Source organism: Mesoplodon densirostris, chromosome 2 (assembly GCF_025265405.1).
Source record: "Mesoplodon densirostris isolate mMesDen1 chromosome 2, mMesDen1 primary haplotype, whole genome shotgun sequence".
NCBI lineage: Eukaryota > Metazoa > Chordata > Mammalia > Artiodactyla > Ziphiidae > Mesoplodon > Mesoplodon densirostris.
The window spans coordinates 99,056,479-99,080,025 of record NC_082662.1 but is presented as its reverse complement, the minus strand read 5'-3'; the positions used below and the strand labels follow the sequence as shown (position 1 = coordinate 99,080,025).

The 23,547-nt window shown below is 51.6% G+C and overlaps 1 protein-coding gene across 1 annotated transcript; it reads right to left on the bottom strand.

Moving 5' to 3' along the window:
• Positions 1–4,031: 4,031 nt before the first annotated feature.
• Positions 4,032–22,081, bottom strand: STRIP1 (striatin interacting protein 1). The gene is made up of 21 exons (XM_060090230.1): positions 21,888–22,081; positions 19,350–19,419; positions 18,530–18,604; positions 17,957–18,091; positions 17,739–17,859; positions 16,889–16,957; positions 15,779–15,885; positions 15,543–15,670; positions 14,101–14,283; positions 13,494–13,711; positions 12,461–12,526; positions 12,292–12,355; positions 11,116–11,187; positions 10,553–10,627; positions 10,268–10,365; positions 8,836–8,962; positions 8,523–8,623; positions 7,691–7,757; positions 7,025–7,129; positions 6,172–6,376; positions 4,032–4,998 (listed from the first exon to the last, which is right to left on the bottom strand). The coding sequence occupies exons 1-21, from the start codon at positions 22,065–22,067 to the stop codon at positions 4,751–4,753; spliced, it is 2,514 nt and encodes an 837-aa protein (XP_059946213.1). The 5' UTR covers positions 22,068–22,081; the 3' UTR covers positions 4,032–4,750.
• Positions 22,082–23,547: the final 1,466 nt, after the last annotated feature.

The following is a 23,547-nucleotide window of genomic DNA, read 5'->3' as shown; positions in this document are numbered from 1 at the left end:
AGGTACTTTTGTAAAAAAATGTGCTGCCCAGCATAATAATAAAGGTGGCAGTATTTTTTATACCAGGTGATTGTGTATCCTCAGGGTTTGGCACTTGGTTGCTCTAAGGCTGGTCTGTGCCCGGGGTCCAAGCAGGGATCCTAGAGGCTAGGGGAGGATGGGCCTGCGGCCAGCCCTCAGTGTGTGCCATGCCTGGCTCTGTCACCTGCTCGGGGTCCCTGTGGCTTCGGCTGGTACAAGGAGGAAGGGGGAAAAGCCCGGCTCTAGGGTTGCTGGGCTCATCTGGAAGGGAAAATTTGGCATGGGAAGGGGAGAGAGCTGAAATAAGCTTGTGGCTGAACGGACACTGGAGTGGAGATGGAACGGAAGTCCAGGGAACCCACCGAGGGTTCTGAGCTCCCCTAGGCTGGGACCCCAGAGTAGCGGGGGTGTGGCCATTCCCTGCTCCCAGACTCCCAGGAGCATGTCTGAGCTGTAGGGCAGAGACGAAAGCCAGGACTCTTTCTTGTGGTTTGAGAGTATTACCCATTCTATCCTTCATCCCCGCTTTCTGCCTTATCTTCCTGGAAGGCAGGAGAAAAGCAGGCCTGGCCCTCCCACCCTCCCAGTAAACACAACCACATTGCTCAGAGCAGCTCAGCCTCAGCTAGCAGCCCAGCTCCCCCCGACCCCGGGCCTCCTCCTCCAGGCCCAGAGAAACCCAAGCACACAAAGATTCCAGTGGCCAGGGCCGTGCTTCTTCCCAAGGAGAGTGCAAATCCATCAGGTCGGATTTGCCGGCCAAGACAGTCACTGCGACAAGGCCCAAGCATCACCCAGAGGAAACCAGTGTCCTCCTTCTCTTCCCTTCCCTTCATTTGAGGGCCTGGCTTCTGAGGTCCAGGTGCGAGCCCCATGTGCATCAGAAAGGGAAGAGTCTGGGCAGTAAGGAGAGGCAGCCCCAGCTACTGCTCATGAACAGAACCACCTTCGCCCAGCTGGTCAATAATGAACCGGGGTACAAACCCACACTTCTAATTCCAGGGCTAAGAGAACTGCACTAGAAGTTTCTTCACCCAAGGAGTGGCCAGCAAAATTTTGGACTTTTTGTCTCACAAAAGTTAAGAGAGATGCAGAGCGAAAGATTAGTTTGTTCTAGAAATATTGAGTGCTCACTTGTGCTGGGTATTGTGCTGGGTGCCAGAGATAGAGTGATGGTCAAGAAAAACCATGATTCCCTCTCTCACAGCTTAGTAAGAGGGAAGAGGAAAGAATCTGTGAAAGCAAGGAAGCAGAAGTGGGGAAGAGACAGGCAAGAGAAGAGAATAAAGTTGAGTCAGAGATCAATGCAGCAACGGCAGGAGAGGCAGGCAGAGGCCAGAGCGGGCCCTGTGCGGGAGGGAGGCCCTGGTGGGGGAGGGCACAGGGAGGCCAGAGACCAGCTACTGGCTCCCATCCAGGGGCATCTGCCCACAGCTCATATTTTTCTGTCTAGTGACAGCTAAATGAAGAGAAAGCTAACTTTACAACCGCCCACTTCACACATAATGAATATGAATGGGCATCCCGGAGCCTGTTCCCTAGGATTATCTGTGAGTTGACGGGTTCTCCCACTGACTGGGCCATCCCAGCCAGCCTGTCCCCTGGCTGGGACTCAGGCAGCCCTTCCACCTGCTTCCCATTAGCCGTCCTTCCATCTTCCCCTCCTCCTCCACACCCTAGGCGTCTCACCCCTAAGACAGCCCCCAGGTCTCCAGACGCCCCTGCCCCCATGGCCTCACTCCAGAGGCAACCTCAGCCCTCAGCCTAGGCCCGATGTTTTCCCAAGGCCAGGCTGGGGCTCTGGTTGGCCCCTGTGAAAAAGAAAAGGGAAGTGGCCCCACTTGGAATCTCAAGAGAGGTGCTAGGCTCGGTCTCCCTTTGCTAAGGCTACTCTCTGCTCCTGTGAGGCCCACCCAGAGAAGCCCCAAATCTTGGTCCTGGCAGGGGCCCGGACACCAGGCCCGGAGGGGAGGGCCCTAGCCAGATCGCCCTTCAGTCCCAGCTTCTAGCCTCAGTCCAGCATCAGGAAATGCTTCTCATTAGAGGCATTCAGTCTTCGTCCCCGGCCTCCCCCAATCCTTTACACATCAACCTGAATTACAACCCCAAAGTGCAGACCCTCTGCAGCCACAGACGGGAACAGAGCCCAGTATCCCCAGGAACTGGGCATTTCCTGTATCCCGCAGAGGGAGAACATACCTCACCCCTGCTCCAGCCTTGGCCACGGGCTCATCCCAGCCATGAGCACAAAGCGTCCACTCTTGGAGCCCTTGTTCCCGATGCTGGAGCCCCCTTGCCTTCCCCTCAACAACTGCAGCCTCCCCTCGCCTTGTCCCTTCTCCAGTAGGTGGGCACCAGCTGGGAGCAATGGGTCCTGTGGAGCCCTGAAGATGTCTGTCTCAGTACCTAGCACACTACTTCTCTTACTTGCTTTTATGGCCAGCTCCCCATCAACTGTGAGCTTGTCAAGGAAAGTAAGAGTGTGGTGTCCTATTCACCTCGACACTCAGGGCACCCAGAACGGGGACCGCCAGAACAGGCCTCCAAGGTATGATGGCAGGGCTGATGCTCCAGAGATACTTCTCTACAAAGACCAGGCTTCAAACAGCCATTCTGCCCAGAGCACACTCTGTGACCATGGTAAGGCACTTCCCCTCCTGGGCCAGCCCCTGGGCCCACAGATGCAGGATCCACCTGCCCAAGCTTTACAGCCCTTGCAGCTTTGATATTCTGTGTTCTTTTTGCACAGATTTATATAGAGATATTTACAGACATTTGCAAACCAAGAGAGAAAATGGCACCTCTAGTTAAGGTGAAGCTTCAGAGAAGCTTCAGAGGAGAGATTTGGGGCAATCAAAAAATGGGAAGGAGGTCAAAGCCTCAGCCAGACGGCTTCAGTAAGCCAGGCTGCGTGGTCAAACAAGAATGTGAAAATCCAACTTACTCAAACTGCCACCTCAAGATGTGTACTTCCTACTGACCCTAGTAAGAAACAGCAGAGAATCCACTGTGCACACATAAATTGTGTCAAAGTCCCTTGTCCTGTGCAAGTTACTTTGTGGCAAAGGCCAATCACAGGGACTTCCCATCTCCTAGGCCGTGTGACTTACATACGGACACACAGCTGGCTCCTACCGGGCTGCTCATAATCACACTGGCGCATAAAGGCCTGTCCTAGAGGCCCAGCTCAGGGCCTGGACTGAGGCTCAGTGGACACTTACTGAACAGAAGAGCCAACAAAGGGGAGATTTCCCCCAGAGTACGTTTCTTTTATTAGTCAAGACTTTTCTTTTAAAACCCCCTATAGGTGGCCTACAGGTAAGATAAGGGAACTTTAAGCAATTCCTAAAAGGGAACACTCCTTTTCTCAGCATCAGAATGGTAAGGTCCTCAGAAGCAGAGCCTCAAGATTGAGCAAGGTGGAGGCAGACATGTCCAGGGATCTGAAGGCCAGATGCAGGCTCCAGAAGCCTCAAACTGACACCGCCCACAAAGGTGTTCTCTGCTTCTCCCTCAGCCACGCAGGCTCCTGGGCCTCCCGACACTCCCTTTCCCAGGACTCCTGATGGTCTGCTGCCCCAGGCTCTGGGCACTTAAGTTTCCTCTCAGTTCCCATCTGCCCCAGTGAGGGTCCAGCACAGTCGACCCCCTCTCTGACCTGGCCCCTCCCTCCCTAATACTGAAATTGGTCTGGCTGCGTCCAGCTCAGGGGTGTGATCCAGAGAAACCTGGGGCACCTACTGTAATACCTCTAATCCAGGGGTGCAGACAACTTACAGCTCCAGCAACCCAGAGCCCTGGGGCTGGGAGCCCTGGAGCAAAACCAGACTGATGTGGGGAAAGAACACTTGGGATAAGTGCCAACTCCCCCTCCTCTTCCCCCTCAGATGAGAAAGGTGGGCAGCGTGGCGGGGACAAGGGGGTGACCTATCAGTGCTGGCAAGAAAACTCTTTCTAGACCTGGAGGAGATATTCAGGAGCCATATTTCCTGCAGACAAGGCAATGCGCATTGTTTTTGCTTCCTTTTAATGTAAACAGAATACACAATCACATTAAAAACCCCAACATGACACAAGAGAACACACGCAGATTCATATATATTTACAGACCCTCGCACACCAAGAAAAAAAAAATGGCACCTCTGGTTAAGGGAAGCTTCTCTTCCTGTCCCAACCCCGTCCAAAACCAAATTGCTGAGGCAGCTCCAGGAGCCTCTGCAATTGCTTCTGGATGAAACTTAGCAAGAGGCTGGAACGACATCAGAAACCCCCCAAAGCAAAACCAAGATTCTGACTTTCTGGCCTGGCTCTAATCCTAAGCCCTCCTCTTTGGCAAGCTGACATGCCAAGGATTTGTGTGTCTCAGGAAGAGTCAGCATGACCCCTGAAATTCAGATGCAGCGGGTTCCCAGCCCATCCCAGGTTTTCCCAGCCTTGGGTGGAATGACAAATGAGCTGCAACCAACTATGTCCAAGAGAGGAGGGCGCGGAGGAGTGAAGGAAGAGAGGATCCCAAGCAGAGAGATGACCACTCCCGAGCAGGACGCTGGGAATCAATGAGAGGTCAGATGCAGACTCCCCAGCCAACCCAGCGCTGGCTGGGAAGGGCACAGTGGGGCTGTGCCGCCACCTGGAGGGGGATGGGAGCACTGCAGCAAGGAATCAGGACAGCCCCTGGGGTACCTGGAGATCATCCCTTCTTTCATTTTCAGTCTCTTGCCCAGGAGCCTCACTGCAGCAGCTCCTCCCAGGAAATGGGCTTGGAGAAGACCTCCCTTTCTAACCAGAGGTCGTAGTTCATCTGGAAGTCCTCAGGGAGGTCCACTCGCTGGCCCAGGACACTTTGCAGGCAGTTGTCCACAGGCAGGAAGTCGGGGTTGCTGTGGACCCGGTCGTACCGCCGGGCGTTGAAGCGCTCAATGTTGGCACGGAGGGCACACTCCTCTGCCTGGAAGTCCCAAGGCCGGGCATCAAGGTCTAGGACAAAGCAGGAAGCCACGGTTAGGAGCCAAGCCCTTGTGGCAGCTCCCCTGGGGTTCACTGCAGCTTAGGGCCACGCCGCTGGGCTTGGAATGTTGACTGTCAACCAGGAGCAGGAAACCTCCGAGGCCCATCCTCGGCAAAACTGACAGGACTTCTTTCCTAGACACACAGGTAAGTCAGGGCAAAGGCGAAAAGCCAGAGCTACGGAGAAACAGGCTACACTGCAGTTTATGTGGATCCAGCGAGGGAAAGCCAGGGGTACAACATGCTTCTCTCAAAGTCACGCGCTCTCTGGGATCAGAGGCAGGAACCTGCAGATCCCCTCATCTGCTTGTTCTCTCAATTCCCTGACCAGGTGCTGTGGGCCACCTTGGCTCTGCACAAATTCAGGGCATTGGGAGTGCAGATGCAGCCATATGGTCCTGGTGCTGTGGCCAAGAACTGTAAGGGTGCGGAAGCATGCTCAGGGGACACCGGGAAGACCCACTCTGCCAGGGAGGCCAAGGTCAGGAGGGGAGGAACACACGCAGATACAGAACAATTAGGGGGTATGGGGAGGTACCCTGCCGGGAGAGAGTACAAAACTGGGGGAAAGCATGGCCAATGTGCACTGACTGTGCCCAGAGCCCTAGGTGTGATGGAAGCTGGGCTGAGGGGAAGCTGGAACAGCTTAGATGAGGACAGGGAGGGACAAAGTGTGGGCCTTAAATACGTTAAGAGTCTGGCACTAACTCTTAGGGAAATCAGAAGCCAATGAAGGATTTTACTCAGGGAGGTACCACCACTGGATCTGTATTTTAAAAAGATCACTAGAGCGAAGTCTGAGGCACTGATGGGGAGAAAGGAACTGGCAGGGAATCCATCAGGAGCTGTGAGAATTTCAGTGACCAGAACCACGGCAGCTGCAGCGGGGGGAGAGGACGAGAGGACAGAGAAAGTCTTGTGACAATTTCTGGAAAAGGAAAGGGGAGGCACAGAGAGGAATGGGTATGATCACAGATGCCAAGCCTGGCTGCTTCTCCAAGTCCTTCCCAGGGCTCCCATCCTGATGCTACAGAAGTAGGAGCTGGGCTCTTCCAGGTTACTCAGAGGGAAGCTTAGAGGGAAAGCTGTCGCCTCCCCGCGCGCCTCCACCCCCGCCCCGCCCCGCCTCACGGGGAGCCTCACCATTGCCGTAAGCCCAGTCATCGTTCAGCCGATGTCGCACCTTCTGGTAGATGGCAGACATTGTCTTCATGTTGCTCTTTCGCCACTGCCGCCCCAGATACTTGGTCTGCACCTTGAGCAGCTTCAGCACATAGAGCTGCATCATGGCCTGTTTCACCTTCAGGGCCCGCTTTAAGATGGGGGCTGACTTGAACACCACCAGCATCTGGGAAGGGTTACAAGGGAGGCCCACGTTGAGGGCAGAAATAAATGCCTGCACCACCACCATGCTGCTATCCCTTCTGCGGTTAGGGGCAGGGTGACCAACTGTTGCAGTTTTCCCCAGACTGAAGGGTTTCCTAGGACTTGGGACACTTCCACTGCTAAAACCAGGAAAGTCCCAGGCAAAGCTGGATGGTTGGTCATCCTAATTATGGGTCATTCTGGAATCTGAAGAAAGCTATGAATTCCTTCACCAGAAATATCCCTATGTGCACATACACACAATTTCAGAGGATTCATGGACCTCTCCACCCCAAAGGTATCCACAGACTCAGGGTTAAGGAGACTCTCAGAACCTTGGTGGAGAGAACCAGTGGAGATTCAGAGGATACAGAAAATTCCTTCTATATATGTAGATTTGTTTCAGCACATGACTGAGCCTCTTCCAGCTTCCAGTTCAACTGATCAAGGCACCAGAGATCAGCCCTTAAAATGCAAGGATGTGGCTACAGGAAAGTTAGGTGAGAAGGATGCGGCTGCAGCAGCAAGCCCACCCTGGGGACCCCTGCCCTCCAATGTGAAGGGGACCGGACAGCGGGTGGCACGCTGCTTTGAGCTCCAAGATTCATGCCTGCTGACTGCGCTGACTCACCATCGTCCTCGAATGCTTCCACTTTGTCAGCTTGTTCAAGATCCGAAGCAGATTAATACAAGAAAAGAGGTTCCTCCAGCAAAACTGGTTATTGTCACCTGCTTCCTACAGGGAAAACCCAGGAACAATCATCTCCTGCACAGCTGCAGGTGCTCCGCAGTTTCCAAGGTCCTCCCATCTGTGACGTCAGCACTGCTCAGTCTCTCCACGCGTGTACCAGGAACCCTCTCCTCCCCTCAGCCCAGGGGGACCTCCATCCCAGAAGCTGGCAGAGGGTAAGGGGTGCTCCCTAGAATTTTCCTGCAGGAAACATGGAGCATGATATTGGGGGCTGTGGTCTCAGCCCCCACTACCTGGGGCACCCAGGCCCCCTCAGAGCTGTGGCCCCAGAGAGTTCCAGTGTGGGGAGAGGGAAACAACTCGACCAGGTGAGCTCTGGGTCGGCAGCACCTGAAGACCGCACTTCTGAAATAAGCCCTAAATCCAAATCTTCCCACTCTGCAAGGTCCGCCCTTCAGCCCTTCTATGCAATTACAGTGCTTCAAGAGCCAGGCATTCAACAGTGACCGCACCCGTGAAGAACCTCTACCCCTGTGAGGGGGAGGCAGGCTCTCCACCACAACCCTCACACCAAAGGGAACGCCGGGGAAGAGGCTAGCTACTCACCAGACTCTCGGCAGTCAGCTCTGGCAGCTCATGCACCACGCACTGAGGGTAGTCTAGGACAGAGATGCTGCACAGGGCAAGAGAGCCCAGGCACCTGCCCTGAGCAAGGGCTGGGGTCTGGAGGAGCAGCTGCTGGCTCCTGGCCTCCCTCCCTCACTTGTGGGAGCAGAAGCAGTAATCGACCTTGTCCGCACCACCCCCACTTTCCCCAGCTCTAAGACGGGGAAATACCTGTTACAAGTGAACTTGTAAGATCCCTCTGTAGCCAGAGACAAGCTCGTAATCTTGTAAGGGGTGGAGAGAGCACATTATCCCTCACAGCAATAAATCTGGAGCAGGGGGTGGACTTCTCAAGGCAATTAATTTATGCCAAGCCCCCACTGGAGACTGTGTCTGGCTAATAGCTCAGCTTGTGGTGCATCACACTGACGAGCCGTCAATGTCAAGTACAGCTGGTGCCAGGTGATGGGGTGGGGACAAGACATTACAGTGCACGGGGCCAAACTCCTTTGAGAGCAAGCGCCCAGCCAGTCTCCTCAAAAAAAAAAAGGGGGGGGGCACAGAAGGGCAGTGAGGACGGTATTGGAGCCCAGGATGAGAGCCCTCCCATCCAGGCGAACACAGACTGAGTCACCTGTCACTAGACTAGCTAGACTCAGGTTTGACAAACTGGCGTTCTCTATAGGCAGGGACCATGTCTCATTCATCTTTGGGTCCTGACGCCTGGCAGAGCACTGGCTTGTGGGTGCTGAACGGGCTCAGTGGGAGAGGCCAGCTGGGAGCCCTGCCGTCCGGCCATACCCACCCCTTCCTGATCCCTGGTCCTTATCACCTGTTCTTGGCAGTGATGTAAGACATAATGTTTTGATTGAAGAATTTCAGGATCAAAGGGATGCAGTTGGCAAACACCAGGTGCTGTGCCATGTACTCAAACTGCAAGCAACAGGAAAAAATACAAGCATGCCCCGTGGGACCTCACCCTCCTTCCTCCAGTGATAAGAGGCCTTGGTTGGAGGACTGTGTCTTAGAACATTCATGCAGAGCTCAAGGAGGTTTGAAGGCCAAGGCCTCTGTTCTTTGGGGCTAGAGGAGCAGCACTGCCTGAGGCCCTGGCCCAGTGGACAGAAGGAAGGGGCTGCAGGTACCTGGTAGACGTGGTTCAACTTAAAGTGCTTGAGCAGCAGCAGCAGGACCGCAGAAATGGCCTTAACAATGACCTCTTTGTGGCGGTTCACATCCACTCCCAGCTTCATGCTCTGTAACACTGTGGTGCTAGAAGCACAATCACCCGGGTGGGCCCCCAGCAGGTGCAGCACCCTCCTCTCTGGTGGTCCCAGGAGAGATGGGATTCCTGAGCCTTCTCTGGGCGAAGCTCCCACCTCACCCCCACCCTACGGACATCTCAGAGGTTAGGCCCAGCCCCACCCACCCACCTTCCAAGCAATCTAGCTCAACACAATTGATTTCTTCCTTGTGATGCCCCAAACACATTCTTAGCCTATTTCTTTGCTTTTCCTCCAAAAATGAACTTCTCATCTCAAGATCTCCCCTAAGCTTCTGCCACCATATGAACTTGTGTTCCTCAGAGTGTGTTCTGTGGAATACCAGTATATTGAGCTGTTTCATATTATGGGGAAAAGGGGTTTTGGAGTCAGATAAATTTAGGAAGCATTTACTTAAATCAGTTTCTCGCAAATTTAGGAGCTCTCACTATAAATCTTTGTAAGAGGAGATCAATATTTGACTGTGGAGTCTTTTTCCCAAGGACCATCACGATGGACTGGTGCTCCATGACATTCCCTTTGGTGTTAGCCAACCCTGCCTCCTCCCTCACTTGGCTGTCACCACAAGACGCAAGGGGCCCACCCACCAGGGAATTGGCCTCAGAGCTGGGTGGTACTGGTAGGCAGGCAGGAGATCAAGTGCCCAGGTCCTTCTCAAAGCACAAAGTGATCTTGGTTTGTACTCTCACATCAAAAAGATGAGGTCAGTGCCCCAGGGAGGTAGAACCCCTAAGGATTTTACTATCACCCTGAGACATTCAAAAATATTCTGCATGCCAGTTCACTGGCAAATAGGAAAGAATCTACACCCAGCTCAGGTCCAGCTGTTGGCTGATTTCTGTCCAGAAGCTAAAACTGTACGTCCTGGATGTTCCAATCACACAGCTTTCAAAGGAGCCTTTGGGGAAATGTCAAACGCAGTCCGATTCATTTTACAGAGGAGGAAGTGACTTTCACCAATTCACTCAGATATTCACTCAGTGGCAGAGTCTACACTAGAATCCAGGCCAACCAGATTAAGCCACCTCCCCAAGCAGTAAAACTGAATATTTCACCCAATACGTTTTCTTTCTTCTGAGCCAGGAATACCCTAAACTTAATCTGCAGAGAAGCTGAGCCAAAACAACAGCAGCAGCAGCAACAACAACAAAAACAAAGAATGACAACAGCAAACAACCTAGCAAACAGTGGGACCAAAAGGCAAACACTTCCCCTTTCCCCTCTACCCTTCTGCCCCTGACCTGCTCCATTCACAGGAACCATACACACTCAAGACTCAAGACCTGATACTCACGGCATCTCCTCAGGCAGGACATCTGCTAGGATGTTGATTGAGTCCGTTTTGGCCTTTGAGGTGGGAGCTGCGGCCAGCAGGATCTTCAGCAGCGCAATCTGGGGAGGAGCAGACGACGTGGACGAGGAGGGCCAGGGGCAGCACTAGGCCCTGAGGGGTGCTCCTTCTGGAGGTGCTCAGGCAGCAGAAGGAGGGGTTAAAGGACACTGGCGGGCATGTTCTCAAGGCCAGTGTTGTCGGGAGGGGACCCCATTGCAGGGAGAGCACTCCGAGAAGTGCACTCACCATGTACTGTGGCAGGCTGGGGAGCAAGCCTTGGTAGAGGGTTTCTGCAGGGACTTGCTCGACTTCCTCTTCTCCCTTTCAACAAAATGGGTACAATGGGTACAAATACAAAGCCCGGTCCTGCCGATGCTCTCCTGAGCCAGCTTGCTGGCTGCCTGGAGGAGAATCTGTAAGTATGGATGTAAATGATGATAATGATAGCAAACCTTGAATAATACAACATGCCAGACACTTTACTTGTAAAAACACATTTAATCCTTACTACAACTCTATGGAGAAGGTACTATTGTCATTCCCATTTAACAGGCTAGGAAACGAAAGCAGAAGGAGAGCCAGTACCTTGCCTAGGTCGCCACCCACTAAATGGTGGAGCCAGGATTCAGAGGAAGGTGGCTGGCCCAGAGTCTGTGCTCTTTAGCCCTGGACCTGACACTCACCAGCCCTGCAGCGGGAGCCAGACTGGGAGCTTTTTGAGGGCAGGCCTGGGGCATTTTGCGGTCTAGGCCCAGCACAGTGCTGGGAACAGCTGTGATCCTACGGACTGAGGAAGGCCTCCAACTCACCCCTGAGAGAGGAGAGCGAAGGTACTCCTCCTCCATCTGCGCCTGGACCTCTGCAATCGACGTGTACTTGTGCTGGAGAGAGAGGGAACGAGGCACCGGGGAAAACACCCCTCATTCACTGGCCAAATGCCCACACCTGGCAAAGACCCCACACAATTTTCCTCAAACACCATCTTCTCAAAGAGCGCTAAGTCACCATACAGATCCCGAACTAAACTCCCAAACCTGAAATATTTTTCTAAGTGAGCACCTACCTCTTAAAACCAGTGTAAAAAAGCACACAATAGATCAGAAAAAAAAGCAAATTAAAGGAGAAAAGGGGTTTTTCAGATAGTGACAATGACAGGAAAACAAAAGCAGAATCAAGCACCCAAGTACTCAGAATCAAGTACTCAAATGCTCAGAAAGCCCCTGCATGAAGCCCACTTGGTACTACAAATTTCAAAAACGTATTTCAAAAACATATAAACATTTACATTCCAGACATGCTATTAGGGGCCACACCTCTTCCCCACTCGTGCTGCTTCCTCCCAGGTGGAGGGACACCAGTGCACAGAGCATTCCTGGTCCCTCCCCGCCCCTCCCCCCACACTCACTCCTCCCCTCCCGGTCTAGTGAGTACAGGAGGAGGAACAGGACAGTCTCAGCCCCTCTTTCTCTTCTCTCTTCAGAAAAAAGAAAAGGCTGTAAACTCTTCTGCTCCTTGACCAGGCTCAGCAGGGTTCTAGCACTGCCTGGTCTGGGTAGGCGAGTCTGCCTAACTCTGGAAGTGAAGTATCTGGACACCTATTGTTGTTGTGTTCTCATGCCTCATTCTCCAATCACTCCACGGGCAATAAAGCTGGCATTTCAATCTCCCTCTGCCTACTCCCCTAACTCAACTGCCTTAGTACTTGGGCAAGGAAAAGGCAGGCTACTTACTAAGCCCCTTAAAACCCAACTGTCAGGTAATATAATCTTTCATGAACCCCCAGTAAGTGCCCCAAACAAAAGCTCCGTTAAAATAAGTAAAACGCATGAAAAACTGTTTTAAAGGGTGCTGCCACTGTCCACCTATTCCTCCACCCCCAGTTCCTTCAGGCAGACAGAAGTCTAAAAAGGCTTTTCCCAAAGGGCTGGTCTCACTTTACTCACTTGGGACCAACCTAGGCCAAAAGCTCACCCAAAGCCACCTACCTGCTTCAGAGTCTTGATGCTTTCGTGGATTGGCCTGGGCAGCCCCACCACTGTGTTTGTGTCACTGGAGAATAACAGAGGCCCTGTGTTAGGCCTGGGTCCCCAAACACCAAAGGCTGGGAGGGTGACCCCACTACCTTTCTTCAAAAGGAACTCGGATCACACTCACCTGCCCAGAGTGTAACCTATGAACTTGCTGCGGCTGGACTCGAGGAACACCTCGATGTCTTTCTCTCTGCCAAAGGAAAAGACTGCAGCTTTCTTAAATGTTATCTCAAGGCATCATGGTTAGTAAAACACAGAAAACACAGGATGTCCAGAAACTGTGAAGCCAAAAGAAAAAGTCTCCCACAATTGTTTTTCTTTTTGGAAAAAAGAAAATAAAAAAACAAAGAACTGAAATCTTCAGACTATTTTAAGGTCCTTCATAATGCTGTTGGATCAATCATCTAAACACGTACTATGTGTAACTAGTTGATTCACAAAATTAAGGTGATACATCAAACTTAAAAGCATACTTTATTCAGATATTAATAACGTCTGTCACAACAGAATTTCTCAGATATTCACAGTTTTTACAGTTAGAGCTGTAAGCTACTGATTTTTTCATACGAGTCACAACTGTCCTGTCTCAGACAGTCAGGCTAGCTTGCATTTCCTGATGACTTGTTTTGTATTCCCATCACAGATCACTGAAAACTGGGGCTTTAACCTGGATCAAGAAAATGACCCCTGTATCTTTTCACATGTTCATCTATTTCTTAAGCTGGTGCCCTTTCAAACAGATGCCATTTATATACATCCAGGAACCCTGACATCCACTGATTCATGCACATATAGCTCAAACATCTTAATTATGGTTCTAAAGAAATTCTTCCTTAATCTACTGTCCAAAACCATATACAACCCCAGGGTGGGTGGAGATGGGTTCACTCAAATGTCCTTGTTTTAACTTCTTCCCATCCCCTTTCACTAGTATCATGTCCAACCAAGAGCTAACCCATGTTACTGACTCAGGAGCCATACAAGGGCCTCTCTGTGCAAGGCCAGCACGCTGACACCCCCAGGGCCAGCACTGGGCATTTTAAGAGAGGCTCAGCGCAGAGCCAAGGCCAGCACGGCCCTGCACAGGACCTCATGTGACACCTCAGGCCCAGTGTCCGGCGTGGGGCTGTGACAACACTAGTTGGCCTGAGACTCACCTGACCTTGGGCGCCCACGGGAGCCCCTTTGGGCAGGTAAGCCTGTCAGTCTGGGGGTGCTGCAGTGGGGGAGGCATCACCTCATCCCGCTCAAGGGGGAATGTCTCCCCCTCCAGACTGTTGTCGTCATCATTCTCCTCTTCCTCCTCTCGAGAGTCATCAGCCTTGTAGGGATCCCGCTCGTTGAAGGCATCCAAGTTGTCCTGCTTTATCAGAGCCTGAGAGCAGAGGGATGGGAGAGCAGACAAGAGCCGACTGACGAACCAGATAAAAAGGGGCACGGAGGCTAAAGAAGTGATCGCACTGAAAGGTGGTAGGAAGAGAGCCCGGAGCAGTGGAAAAACCTGAGAGGAAGTCAAGGTTGGGCCCAAGTGACAAATCAGTCCTTGCCCAAGTCCCTCAAAAGTGCCACATTCTGAGTGCCCACTATAAACTGGGCCCTGGGCTGGGGACACAGTGTCCCTGCCCTAAAGGCATTCATTCTGACTTGCTGATCAGAGGGGACTTCAACAACCTTCCAACAACCTGGGGCTCATCCGGTGACTATGCCACTGCACCCGTGCCCCTGGGGAACTCTCAGGAGTCGTAGGGACCTTGTCACCCTCACCTTGTGCTCCCGACGGCCCCGTTTCTGCTGCTGCTCGATCAGGTCAGAGGCAGAGGCTGGGGGAGAGGCGGCCCTCATGTTGCGGATGACTTTGATGCTGTCCTCAGGCAGCGGGGGGAGGCCCAGGATGGCACGCTTCTCGGCCTTCATGCTCTGCAGCTCCTCAAAGCCGCCCAGTGTGCACTGTGTCACAGACAGGCGCAGAGCCGGGACAACATGTCCGTAAGCGGGTCCCTGTCTGTGTCAAGCTCAAAAGCATCTGTGACACCGTGACCTGTATCTTTACAGAGACCCACACAACCTCTGAACAAGGGACTGAATGCACCCCCAGGAGAAATGAACGACATCAGCATGGGGAGGAGCAAAGGGGGCAAGGAGTGGAGATGCGCAGGCGGACTGAGCCTAGTGCAGAGGCACACCTAGCTCTGTGTGTACAACAGACTCCTCGAGTGAGACAAGGTCCACCTGAAGAGCTTAACCCTTCACATTCCTAGAAAAGTAGGTGAGACTCAAATGCTTCAAAAGCTGTACATGCCAGTCTTTCAAAGTCAAATTGGGAATACACTGTTGAATGTTCAAGTTAAAAAACAAACAAACAAACAAAAAACACACCTTCATCTAAACATCCCCCTAGAAGCAAAACCTCGGCAGTGTTCAGCAACTTTAGGCTGCTCAGTTTCACTGTCTCTGAGCAGTTCAGCTTTCCTCCCTGGCTTCAGTGAGGCTTCATGGGGAATCAACAGGCTTATCTGGCCAACATCCAACGTGTAGAGCACTCTACAGAGCCTAACCTCGCTGAGCCCTGCATCCGCAGAGCTGGCCCTTCTGAAAGCGGGGAAGGTGAGTCCCAGGAGGAGCAGGAGTCCAGAGTCCAGCTCCGCTGTCTTCCCAGGTCGCTCCTCCTCGAGGGAAGGGCTCCTGGTTTGGCCTGGGCCTGGCTGCTGACAATGGCTCCCAAGCCAAGGGTGCTAGCCAGCCCACTCTCCTGGACCCACCCTTTCACTAGCTAGAAAAAGAGTCAGCTTTCACACCATACCCTGAGGAAAATGTAGGCACGGGACTCACTCTCTCTTCTTTCAAGTGACATCTGACTGAGGGGGCCCCAATTATACCAGCTCTAATTTTGCCTCAAATCACTGCAAACTCCAGGTTCAAGGGCAGCTTGCCTGGAGAGACGTGTCCTATGACTGCAGAAAACAGCTTCCAGGAACCAGGGAGCCAACGATCTATTCTGATTCAAAGGCCAAGTCCTCTTTGGCTGCAGTGAGGCCAAAGTGACACTTTTTTTGTCATCACCTTTCAGGAATCTTCTTTCAGAATTTTTTTTTTAACCAAAGCAGTTATATATTCATATAATTCAATATTCAAAAGGATATACAGTGAAAACTCTCCCTCCTGCCCTGTCGCCTAGCACGGGAATTCCCCTTCAAGGACGCACTCACCAGTACTGTCTTCCAGAGCAGCAAGAGAACCTTCTTCATGGGGAAGTGAGGGGCATGGCCGCTGCAAAATTTGGTCACCATCCCAAATAGCATGATGGCAAAGGGCTCGCTGTTGTACAGAGGGGAACCTGGGGTACACAAAGGTATCAGGACCACAGGCAGGAACAGGACCCTCCCAAAGCCCTCCAGCCTCAATTCCCAGGCAGGGCCTTGAGCCAGGATCCCCAGAGTCCTACCCAGCTCAGCCCTGAAGGTCTGTCGCATTGTCTTCCATTCGGCCTTATCGCCCTCACATTCCTGGTGAACGGTCTCCACAATCAGGTACATGATGTTTAGCAAGACCCTGGCGACAAGAGCCAGCTATAATGAAGCAGGATGGGGGGTCAAGGGAGCACCCCCTGGCTTCCTCACATCCCACATGACACCAGAAAGGCCTGCGCACAAGGCTGGCTCGGGGGGAGGGCTGTAATGTAGAAAAAACTAAAAACTCAAGAGTCCCACAGAGCACCTTGTGGTAGGTGCTTCCTTCTCTGTCTCTGGTGCTAAGGTTGGGACTGGATCGTCTTCCGTTTCTAGCAAAGTGCTTGCTCAAAGCAGGTGCTTAATAAGTGGCTGCTGAATGGATGGATATGAACAAGAATGGCCAAAAGCATTTACTACCCTGAGCTTCCCGGAATGAGAAGAACACAGAGGCAGGCGTGAGCTATGGGAGCCCGTGTTGGATCAGACAAAGCAGTGGATGATCAAGGTGAGAGCAAGGAAGTGTTTACCATGATGGAGGGGAAATCAGGAGCAAGCAGGGCGATGGCCAGGGACCGTAACTACAGTGGGGAATACCACCAATATCTAATCTGAAAACTTCCAAATTCACAAAAAGAGTCAGATTCTAATCCTTACAAAAATGGGAAGGTGATCTTGTTCTTTAGCAGTTGCTATTACTTCCGGCACAGCCAGGAAACGTCATGAAGTTGTCAGGACTAACCCCACACAGACAGGCATCAAGCTGTGCACGGAAAGGTAGAAGCAGAAGGAGCCACCTCATGTGCTTTGTCCAAATACAAAATGCCACTCCACCGAGTTTCCCAGCAGCAGTGTGGGCAGGAGGCCACATTTCACTGTGGCTCTGTTAAGCATCTTCACCCTGGATTTCCGTTGGGAGTCTCAACCCAGGGCCCCACCTAGGGAGAGCCCTCAGTAGGGCCTACCGATCACACTGAGTCCATCACGCCTGCAAATTAGAGGGTGAGCACACACAGCGAGGAAACCCAAAGGTGCCCACCCATGCCCTGCCCTGCCCTCGTTCTCCAGCTAGAGCTCAGGGAGTCCAGGCTTGCTGCTCGCCTCACCTCAGGTCTGTGCTATCAGCCAGGGAGATGGCCGGCTTCCTCACCGCACTGCTGCAGGCGGCACTGTTGCTGCAGGAGAGATGCGAGAGTCAGTGCCTTCCCCCAGGAAGGAAGAGAAGTGGCTCCCCGGACAAGTGCTGCCCAACAGGGGGATAAAACCCTATGCTATGCGCTTAGATTGCAGAAGAACCCACAGGACCCAGTGGGTGAGGACTCAAGCCCAAGACCAGACTGCCAAGGTTTGAATCTTGGCCCTAACACTTACTAGTTATGTGCCCCTGGGCACTCAACTTCTCGGTGCCACAGTTTCCTCATCTGCAAAATGGGGATGGTAATAGCAGCTAATTCATTAACATGAATTAGTACATGTAGTGTCCTTAGAACAATGCCTGGGACGTATAAGCACGCAATGAGTGCTTTTATTATTGATAGTGTTTTCCTCAGATGAGCAGCAGCTGACCTGTCCACCAAGCAAAGGACTAGTAGAGACACAGGCTAGAGCAGGCTTTGTTTGAGCCCATGTGTCAGACTTGTGCCTGGCTTCCTGCTGAGGGGAAACTTGCGATGCAAACACAATGGAGTCTGAAGGTTCAAAATGAGAAGGCTTTTTTATTTTTCTGTGGGGCACCGTGGGCCTGGGCAGAAGCTGCAGTGTCTGGCGAGCCCTCTGGTGTTAGCGGGCTGTGAGGCCCCTCACTGGTCTTCAACGTTTGGGTGAGTATCTCCCGTTATTCAACCTGGCTGGTTAGAACAGAACCCCATGTGGTGCATATAACCCTCTCAAAACCAGTTCTGCAAGCTCTGTCCCTCCGCCGCCCTTTCCCTACTTAAGCCCCTCAGAAGAACTCACTCTATTTCCATGTTCAGAAGCTCCACCAAAGCGTTGAACGTGCCCACCTCCAGGAGCAGAAAGATGTTGTAGCGCATCCAGGACTGCACCTCTGCCTCCGAGCTACACTCCCCGAAGGTGCCTGCAAACACAGGGCACAGCTCACTGAGCCCCTGTCCATATCTCACTGGGCAGCATCACTGAAGTGGGTGCCAGGGGTCCTGGGTGTCCACTCAGACCTTGGGCAACGTAGAGGATCGCTCGAGCCACCTTCAGCCTCTTCTCCCTGGCAGTGACCTCCAAGCCGTCCAGGAGCCTCATAGCGTGGGTGCGGTGCTGGTTGGTGTCCAGCTCGGTCCACTTCTTATCTGTCACTGCCGGGCAAGAGACCACTTACACTGGAGCCCAGAAGAATCCTCACAGTGGGATGGACACCATGTTAACCCATCAAATTCAGGACTGCCACAGAACCAGAACACTCACAAAGATAAATTACTCTCTATATAAGGGATGAGGTCACACTGCTGCCCTATGAATCTGAATTTCCAGACTGAAACACTGCTTTTTTGGGTGCAATTTTAATCACATAAAGGTTTTTCCCCCCAATACTCACATTCTGAAAAGGCCCCACCAGAGTACCTGCAAGCCCACCCTAAATGTCACATCTGGCCTTGAATAATCATGGTTCAGCAGGTTTCTTAGGCCACTCCAGGAATGGAATGACTTAAGTCATTCAGATGACTAAGAGAAGCCCTGCAGAGCTCTCACGATGCAAGTTGAAAGAGCCAAGAAGTGGGGGGGAATCATCTCACCGTGCATCCGGAAGTCCTCCTCAAAGCATTTTCGATTCATCAGGAATTCTGGCCCTTCTGTATAGCTGTAAAGCTCTGTCAAGAACAAAGTGTCATCATCTCTATGTCCACGTCCTGCAGCAGGTGTCACATGTAGCAGAGAAGGTATGCTTCTAGGCCCAGCTCTGTCCTTGAGTCACAGTGACTCCTGGACTATGCTATCTAATTACTAACGGGGTCTTAGTGCTCTGATGTGCACAAAGGAGAGAATGCTGACTTCCCTTGCAGCCAATAACCACATGCCAGGTAGGCATAAAGCCAGGCATTTCCAGTCTGACGTGCATCAACCCCACCATGCCATGCCAGAGGCTGACCGCCACCGTGAAAGTGTGTCTCTCAAGTGGCTTGAGAATAGGGCCTGTGCTATGGAGGCATGAGAATCAGCTCAGGCTGACTTCATATTACACGTGAGCAGCAGTGGCAGCGACAGATGGGCACAGATGCAGGCACACTTGCTGGCACTCCTCAGGACCCCTGTTCTAGGAGAGACCACTGTCAGGGGGATTGCATATGGCCAAGGAACATCAATGTCCACACTGGGATTGGGCCACAGCCAAGTAAGCGGATCATGCAGAGACGCTTCATAAAAATAAAGGACAAGCCGAAGTTATGAGATACAAAGGGCTTGAATCCAATAATTAACATGATTTACATATACACATCACTACTAGGACTATCTAGGGGGAAAAAATGAACTCCAAAATGACACTCACTCCTAATTTTATTAAAGACCAATAAGGCAAAAAAGCACCCCCAAATAATAGGAAGGCCTGTGCTTTACCTGAGAGCTCTGCAGCCCACTTGTCTGTGTCAGCATACTCAAATTCCAGGTCTGGAGACTCGGAATAGCCCTGTTGAGAAAAGGAGAGTTATGCAAAAGATCACTGTGTTTTCCAAAGGAACAAACACATATGCTTCCAGAGTCACTGTTGTGTTACAGGACGTCCTTGCATCCACTTTTCTGATGTTGTATCACAGTATTTTGTCTCCTGGGAAGTTCAGGTCTCCCTAATAAGCCCTCTCAGAGCACTTTGCACTGCTCCTTCACAGCACTTATCATAATTCATAATCATGTATGTGCAGGTGTATCTGTTTAGTGTCTGCCTCTCCAAGAGACTGTCAAGTTTCCTGAGAGTGGGAATTTTGTCCATTTTGCTCACCAATGATTCCACAATGCCCAGCACACTACTTGGCATGAATGACTGACTGAATGAATGAATCGCTTATACTCAAATAAATACTTGTTGGATGAATGAACACTAAAGCTTCCATGTTTTCTGTGCAGTGAAACGACCATTCCACATGGTGCTAAGATTTTGGAAGCCTCATTTCTTTCTGGCTAGTGGGCTATTAATAGCTCAGAACAAAATGAGTATTGACACCCTCAGCCTTCCTGCCCTTCTCTCAAATTTCAGTGAGAACTGACAGAGAACGCAGCGGCCGAACAGAAATGGGTTCCCTCCCACACAGAGGAGAGGCTATGACAAAGAGAATCTTTTTACGGCTGGGGCTAGGTGAGTACTGAGAACACACCATCTTGGAAGCCTTGTTCTGGGAAAAGAGAAGAGGCGAAGAGAAAGGTAGTCCTCGAACTTAATTACAATCTACTTGGGAAGACAAAGACCACCCATAAAGTGATACACCCACAAACAGTGAAGAACATGAAGAACTCTACTGCTTATTCGACGCGGCAGAGTGCACACTTTCATAAGTTCCTGAGCTTCAGTTTCTTCGTTTATGGAATGAGGATGACCAAAATCTATCTTGAAGGTTTTTAAGGACTCATCAAAACCGTGTAGCACACAGTGGACTCTCATCAAATATCTGCCTCCCTGTCCTGCAGGCATTCCTCATGCTCCCAGCCTACTGATTTCAGCTATGACTCAAAAAAGAGCCACATCAGTATCTGTAAGAAAACAGATTTGGGTAGGTCTCTCAGCTTAAATGTGTTCTCTGACTGACCTTCCACGTGTTGGGTCTATATAGAAATTAAAGGGCAGAAAGAGCAAGTGCATTTAATGGCCACTTAGGAAACTTTTTAACTATTTTAAAACTAGGACTCCTCTCATGATGAAAGTGGATTCACCCCTACCACTTTCATAATCCTCCATACTTGAAAAATTATTAAGAAGTCGCCACTGATGTGCAATAAGCCCACCATGCAAGGGCTACTACAAAGTCAGTTTCATTGCTTTTTCAAATAATTCACTTCAAGCTCAAAGTGTATCTGATTGGAACTTGCCAAATTTTGATGTTTTACCAGAGGTTTGCTCTTGCCAACAAAAACCAAAAGCTTGAGGGGAACTGATTTCACATGTCTAAAGATAGCATCATCACTCTTTGGTATGACCTGGTACCTTATGTCTGGACAATGAGGAATTCCCTCTCATTAATAAGCACCTGACTGCTAACCAGCCTCGGCGTCCTCTCAGGTGAAGAAAACCTCACAGTAAGCGCTCTGGGAACATGGTGATTAAGAAAGCCCTAAGAAGCGCTGCGACGTGCGTGTCTTCATTCATGAATTCTACAACAGAGGCAGTGGGAGTAATTCTTTAACTCGGGGTGAGGTGACTAGTCAGCTCCAGACTACTGTGTCTCCGGAATGGGAGGAACAGCCCACTAGCAAGAGAAGAGGGATGCTGAGCCCTAACGCATGTTTAAATATATATTTCTAATCTTTAACAGTTCAGCATCGGGCGCACTGGGCACACCAACCACCGGGCACTGTCAAACCGTGGCCTGAACCTGCAGTGGCTAAGGTCAGAGGGAACAGGACTGCTCCCCCTCCTACTCTCGCAACCTCGAGGCACACAGTGTATACTATTAGTGCTAATTAGCTCCGTCCGTCTTCCAGGTGCCTTCGCAACCCTCGCCAGTCCCTTCCCTGCCCACAACGCCGTCCGCCGCGGAACCCACGCGACCAGAAGCCGGAGATGACTAGCGGGTCTGGGGGTGCAGCCGCCCCGCCCTCTGGAGCGCACGCAGACCACTGACTCTTCACCCCTGAACTGAGGCAGGGGGCGGATTCCCCAGGGGCTGGGACCCGGAGGTCGCGCTCACAGCCCCGGCCGCAGAGGAGCGAACGAGCGGACACCGGCTCAGGGAGGTTCTCCCGGTCTGCGAAGCTCCGGGCGGGGACTCCGCCTTCACGCCTCCGGCCTCGGGGAATGCCAGCCTTGCTTCCTGCTCCTTTCGCTGTAAATGACAACTCCCGTGCCGAACCCTCCGGGAAACCCAGCCTGGACCCGAAAGTGGCCCCGGGCCCGGACCCCCCGCCGCCGCCTGCCTGGTGTTAGCCTCGCCCCCCGAAGCTCCTGACCTCCGAGTCTTTGCGCTGGTTGCGGTTGAACTCTCGGGCTTTGCCCCCGGGCAAGAGGCTCCCGGCGGTCCGCGGTGCCCCAGTTGGAGGCTGCGCCGTTGCGGGCGGCGGAGGTGGCGGCGGCTGGGGCTGCTTGTTGTTCATGATCAGCAGGCCGGGACTGCCGACCGCCGACTCCATCTTGGCTGCTCCACACCCCCGGCGCAATTTACAGACTGTAGCAGTGATGCAACTCTCGCGTGATTTCCTCCTGGAACGCTCCCTGGTAGCCATATTAAGTGTGGCAGCAAGTGGCGAGCCATCTTGGCTGCCCAACACCTCGCGAGATTTCCTCTGTCTGAAATCTAGTCCTTCTACGTCTTTTTAGTTTCTACCCTGTTTCTTTTCCAGTTTAGAGGTCGTTTTATCTGTGAAGGTTCCCTTAGCCCCTTCAGTCAGTTTTAGTGCCCCTCCCCTTCCTTTAACATCGCTTTGCACTTGTCACTTTTACAGCCCTGTCCAAAGGTTGGGGTTATTGTAGTGAACAAGATGGACAAGATCCCAGTCTTCACGAAGATTACATTCACGTGGGGGTGATGTGGGAAACAAATGAGTAAATCAATGAAACAATTACAGTTTTAACATTAATTAATCATTCATTCAACAAACATTTAATGAATGCCTCCTAGGCTCCAGGCAGTGCGATAGAATGGGGGACAAAATCAAGTTCCTGCACTAATGGTACATAACATAGAGCCTAGTGGGAGAGACAGACAATGCGGTCACAATTAGACAAATAAGTGCTGAGAAGAAATGAAAAGAAGTGTAAGGGATTGGAAGGTGACAGTGATGGGGGCGGGGGAGGTGCGGCAGGGCTATATTAGATAGGCTGCTCAGGGAAGGCATGCCTGAGAGTGCGATTTTGAATGAGTTCTCAAAGAAGTGAGGGAGGGCCACACCAAGATCCATGGAAGCAACACAAGCAGAAGGACCAGCTAACTGCAGAAGCTCCGAGGTGCCGTGGCAGGAACTGAATGAGCCAGGGAAAGAATAGTAGGAGATGAGGGCCATGTAAATGCAGGGGCCAGATAAATACAGAGGCTTGAAAGGCATGGATCGGAGTTTGGATTTTATTCTAAGTGAAATGGAAAACCAGCAAAAGGTGTTAAGCAGGCAGGTGTAATGGTCTGATGTTTAAAAGGCCAATCTGGCTGCTTTTGGAGAAGGGATTGGGAGAGTAGGTGCAAGAATAGGTGAGGGTAGACAGGTTAAGAGACTGTATAGGGAGAAATGATGGTGGTTTACACTGGGGCAGATCATTGGGTTGATATGGTATTTCTATATTGTGTAGGTAGATTCAACAGGATTTGCTGAAAGACTGGAATCCTATCAGCAGGATAGAAAGGAATAAAGAATGAGTCCTAGATTTTTGGCTTGAGCACTGGGTGGGTGGTTGTATTGCTTATTAAAACAGAGAAGTCTGGGAGAAAGAAAAATGGGTTTAGGGGGAAGATCAAGATGTCTGTTTTGGACGTGTCATGTTTGAGATGTCCATTTGACATCTTAGAGGTGATGTGTAATAATTACCTGTCACTATGTTGTGAAATCCTTAAAGGCATTTTATTCATCTTTCTCTCTCCAGAACTACATTTTGGCTGCTCCACACCCCCAGCTCAATTCT

Coding starts and splice junctions, on each gene's coding strand:
- STRIP1 (XM_060090230.1), bottom strand. CDS start 22,067: ATGGAGTCGGCGGTCGGCAGTCCCGGCCTGCTGATCATGAACAACAAG. Junction 18,605..19,349: donor GTGGGCTGCAGAGCTCTCAG/GTAAAGCACAGG, acceptor TGTTCTTGACAG/AGCTTTACAGCTATACAGAA. Junction 11,188..12,291: donor GCATCAAGACTCTGAAGCAG/GTAGGTGGCTTT, acceptor CTCTCTCTCCAG/CACAAGTACACGTCGATTGC.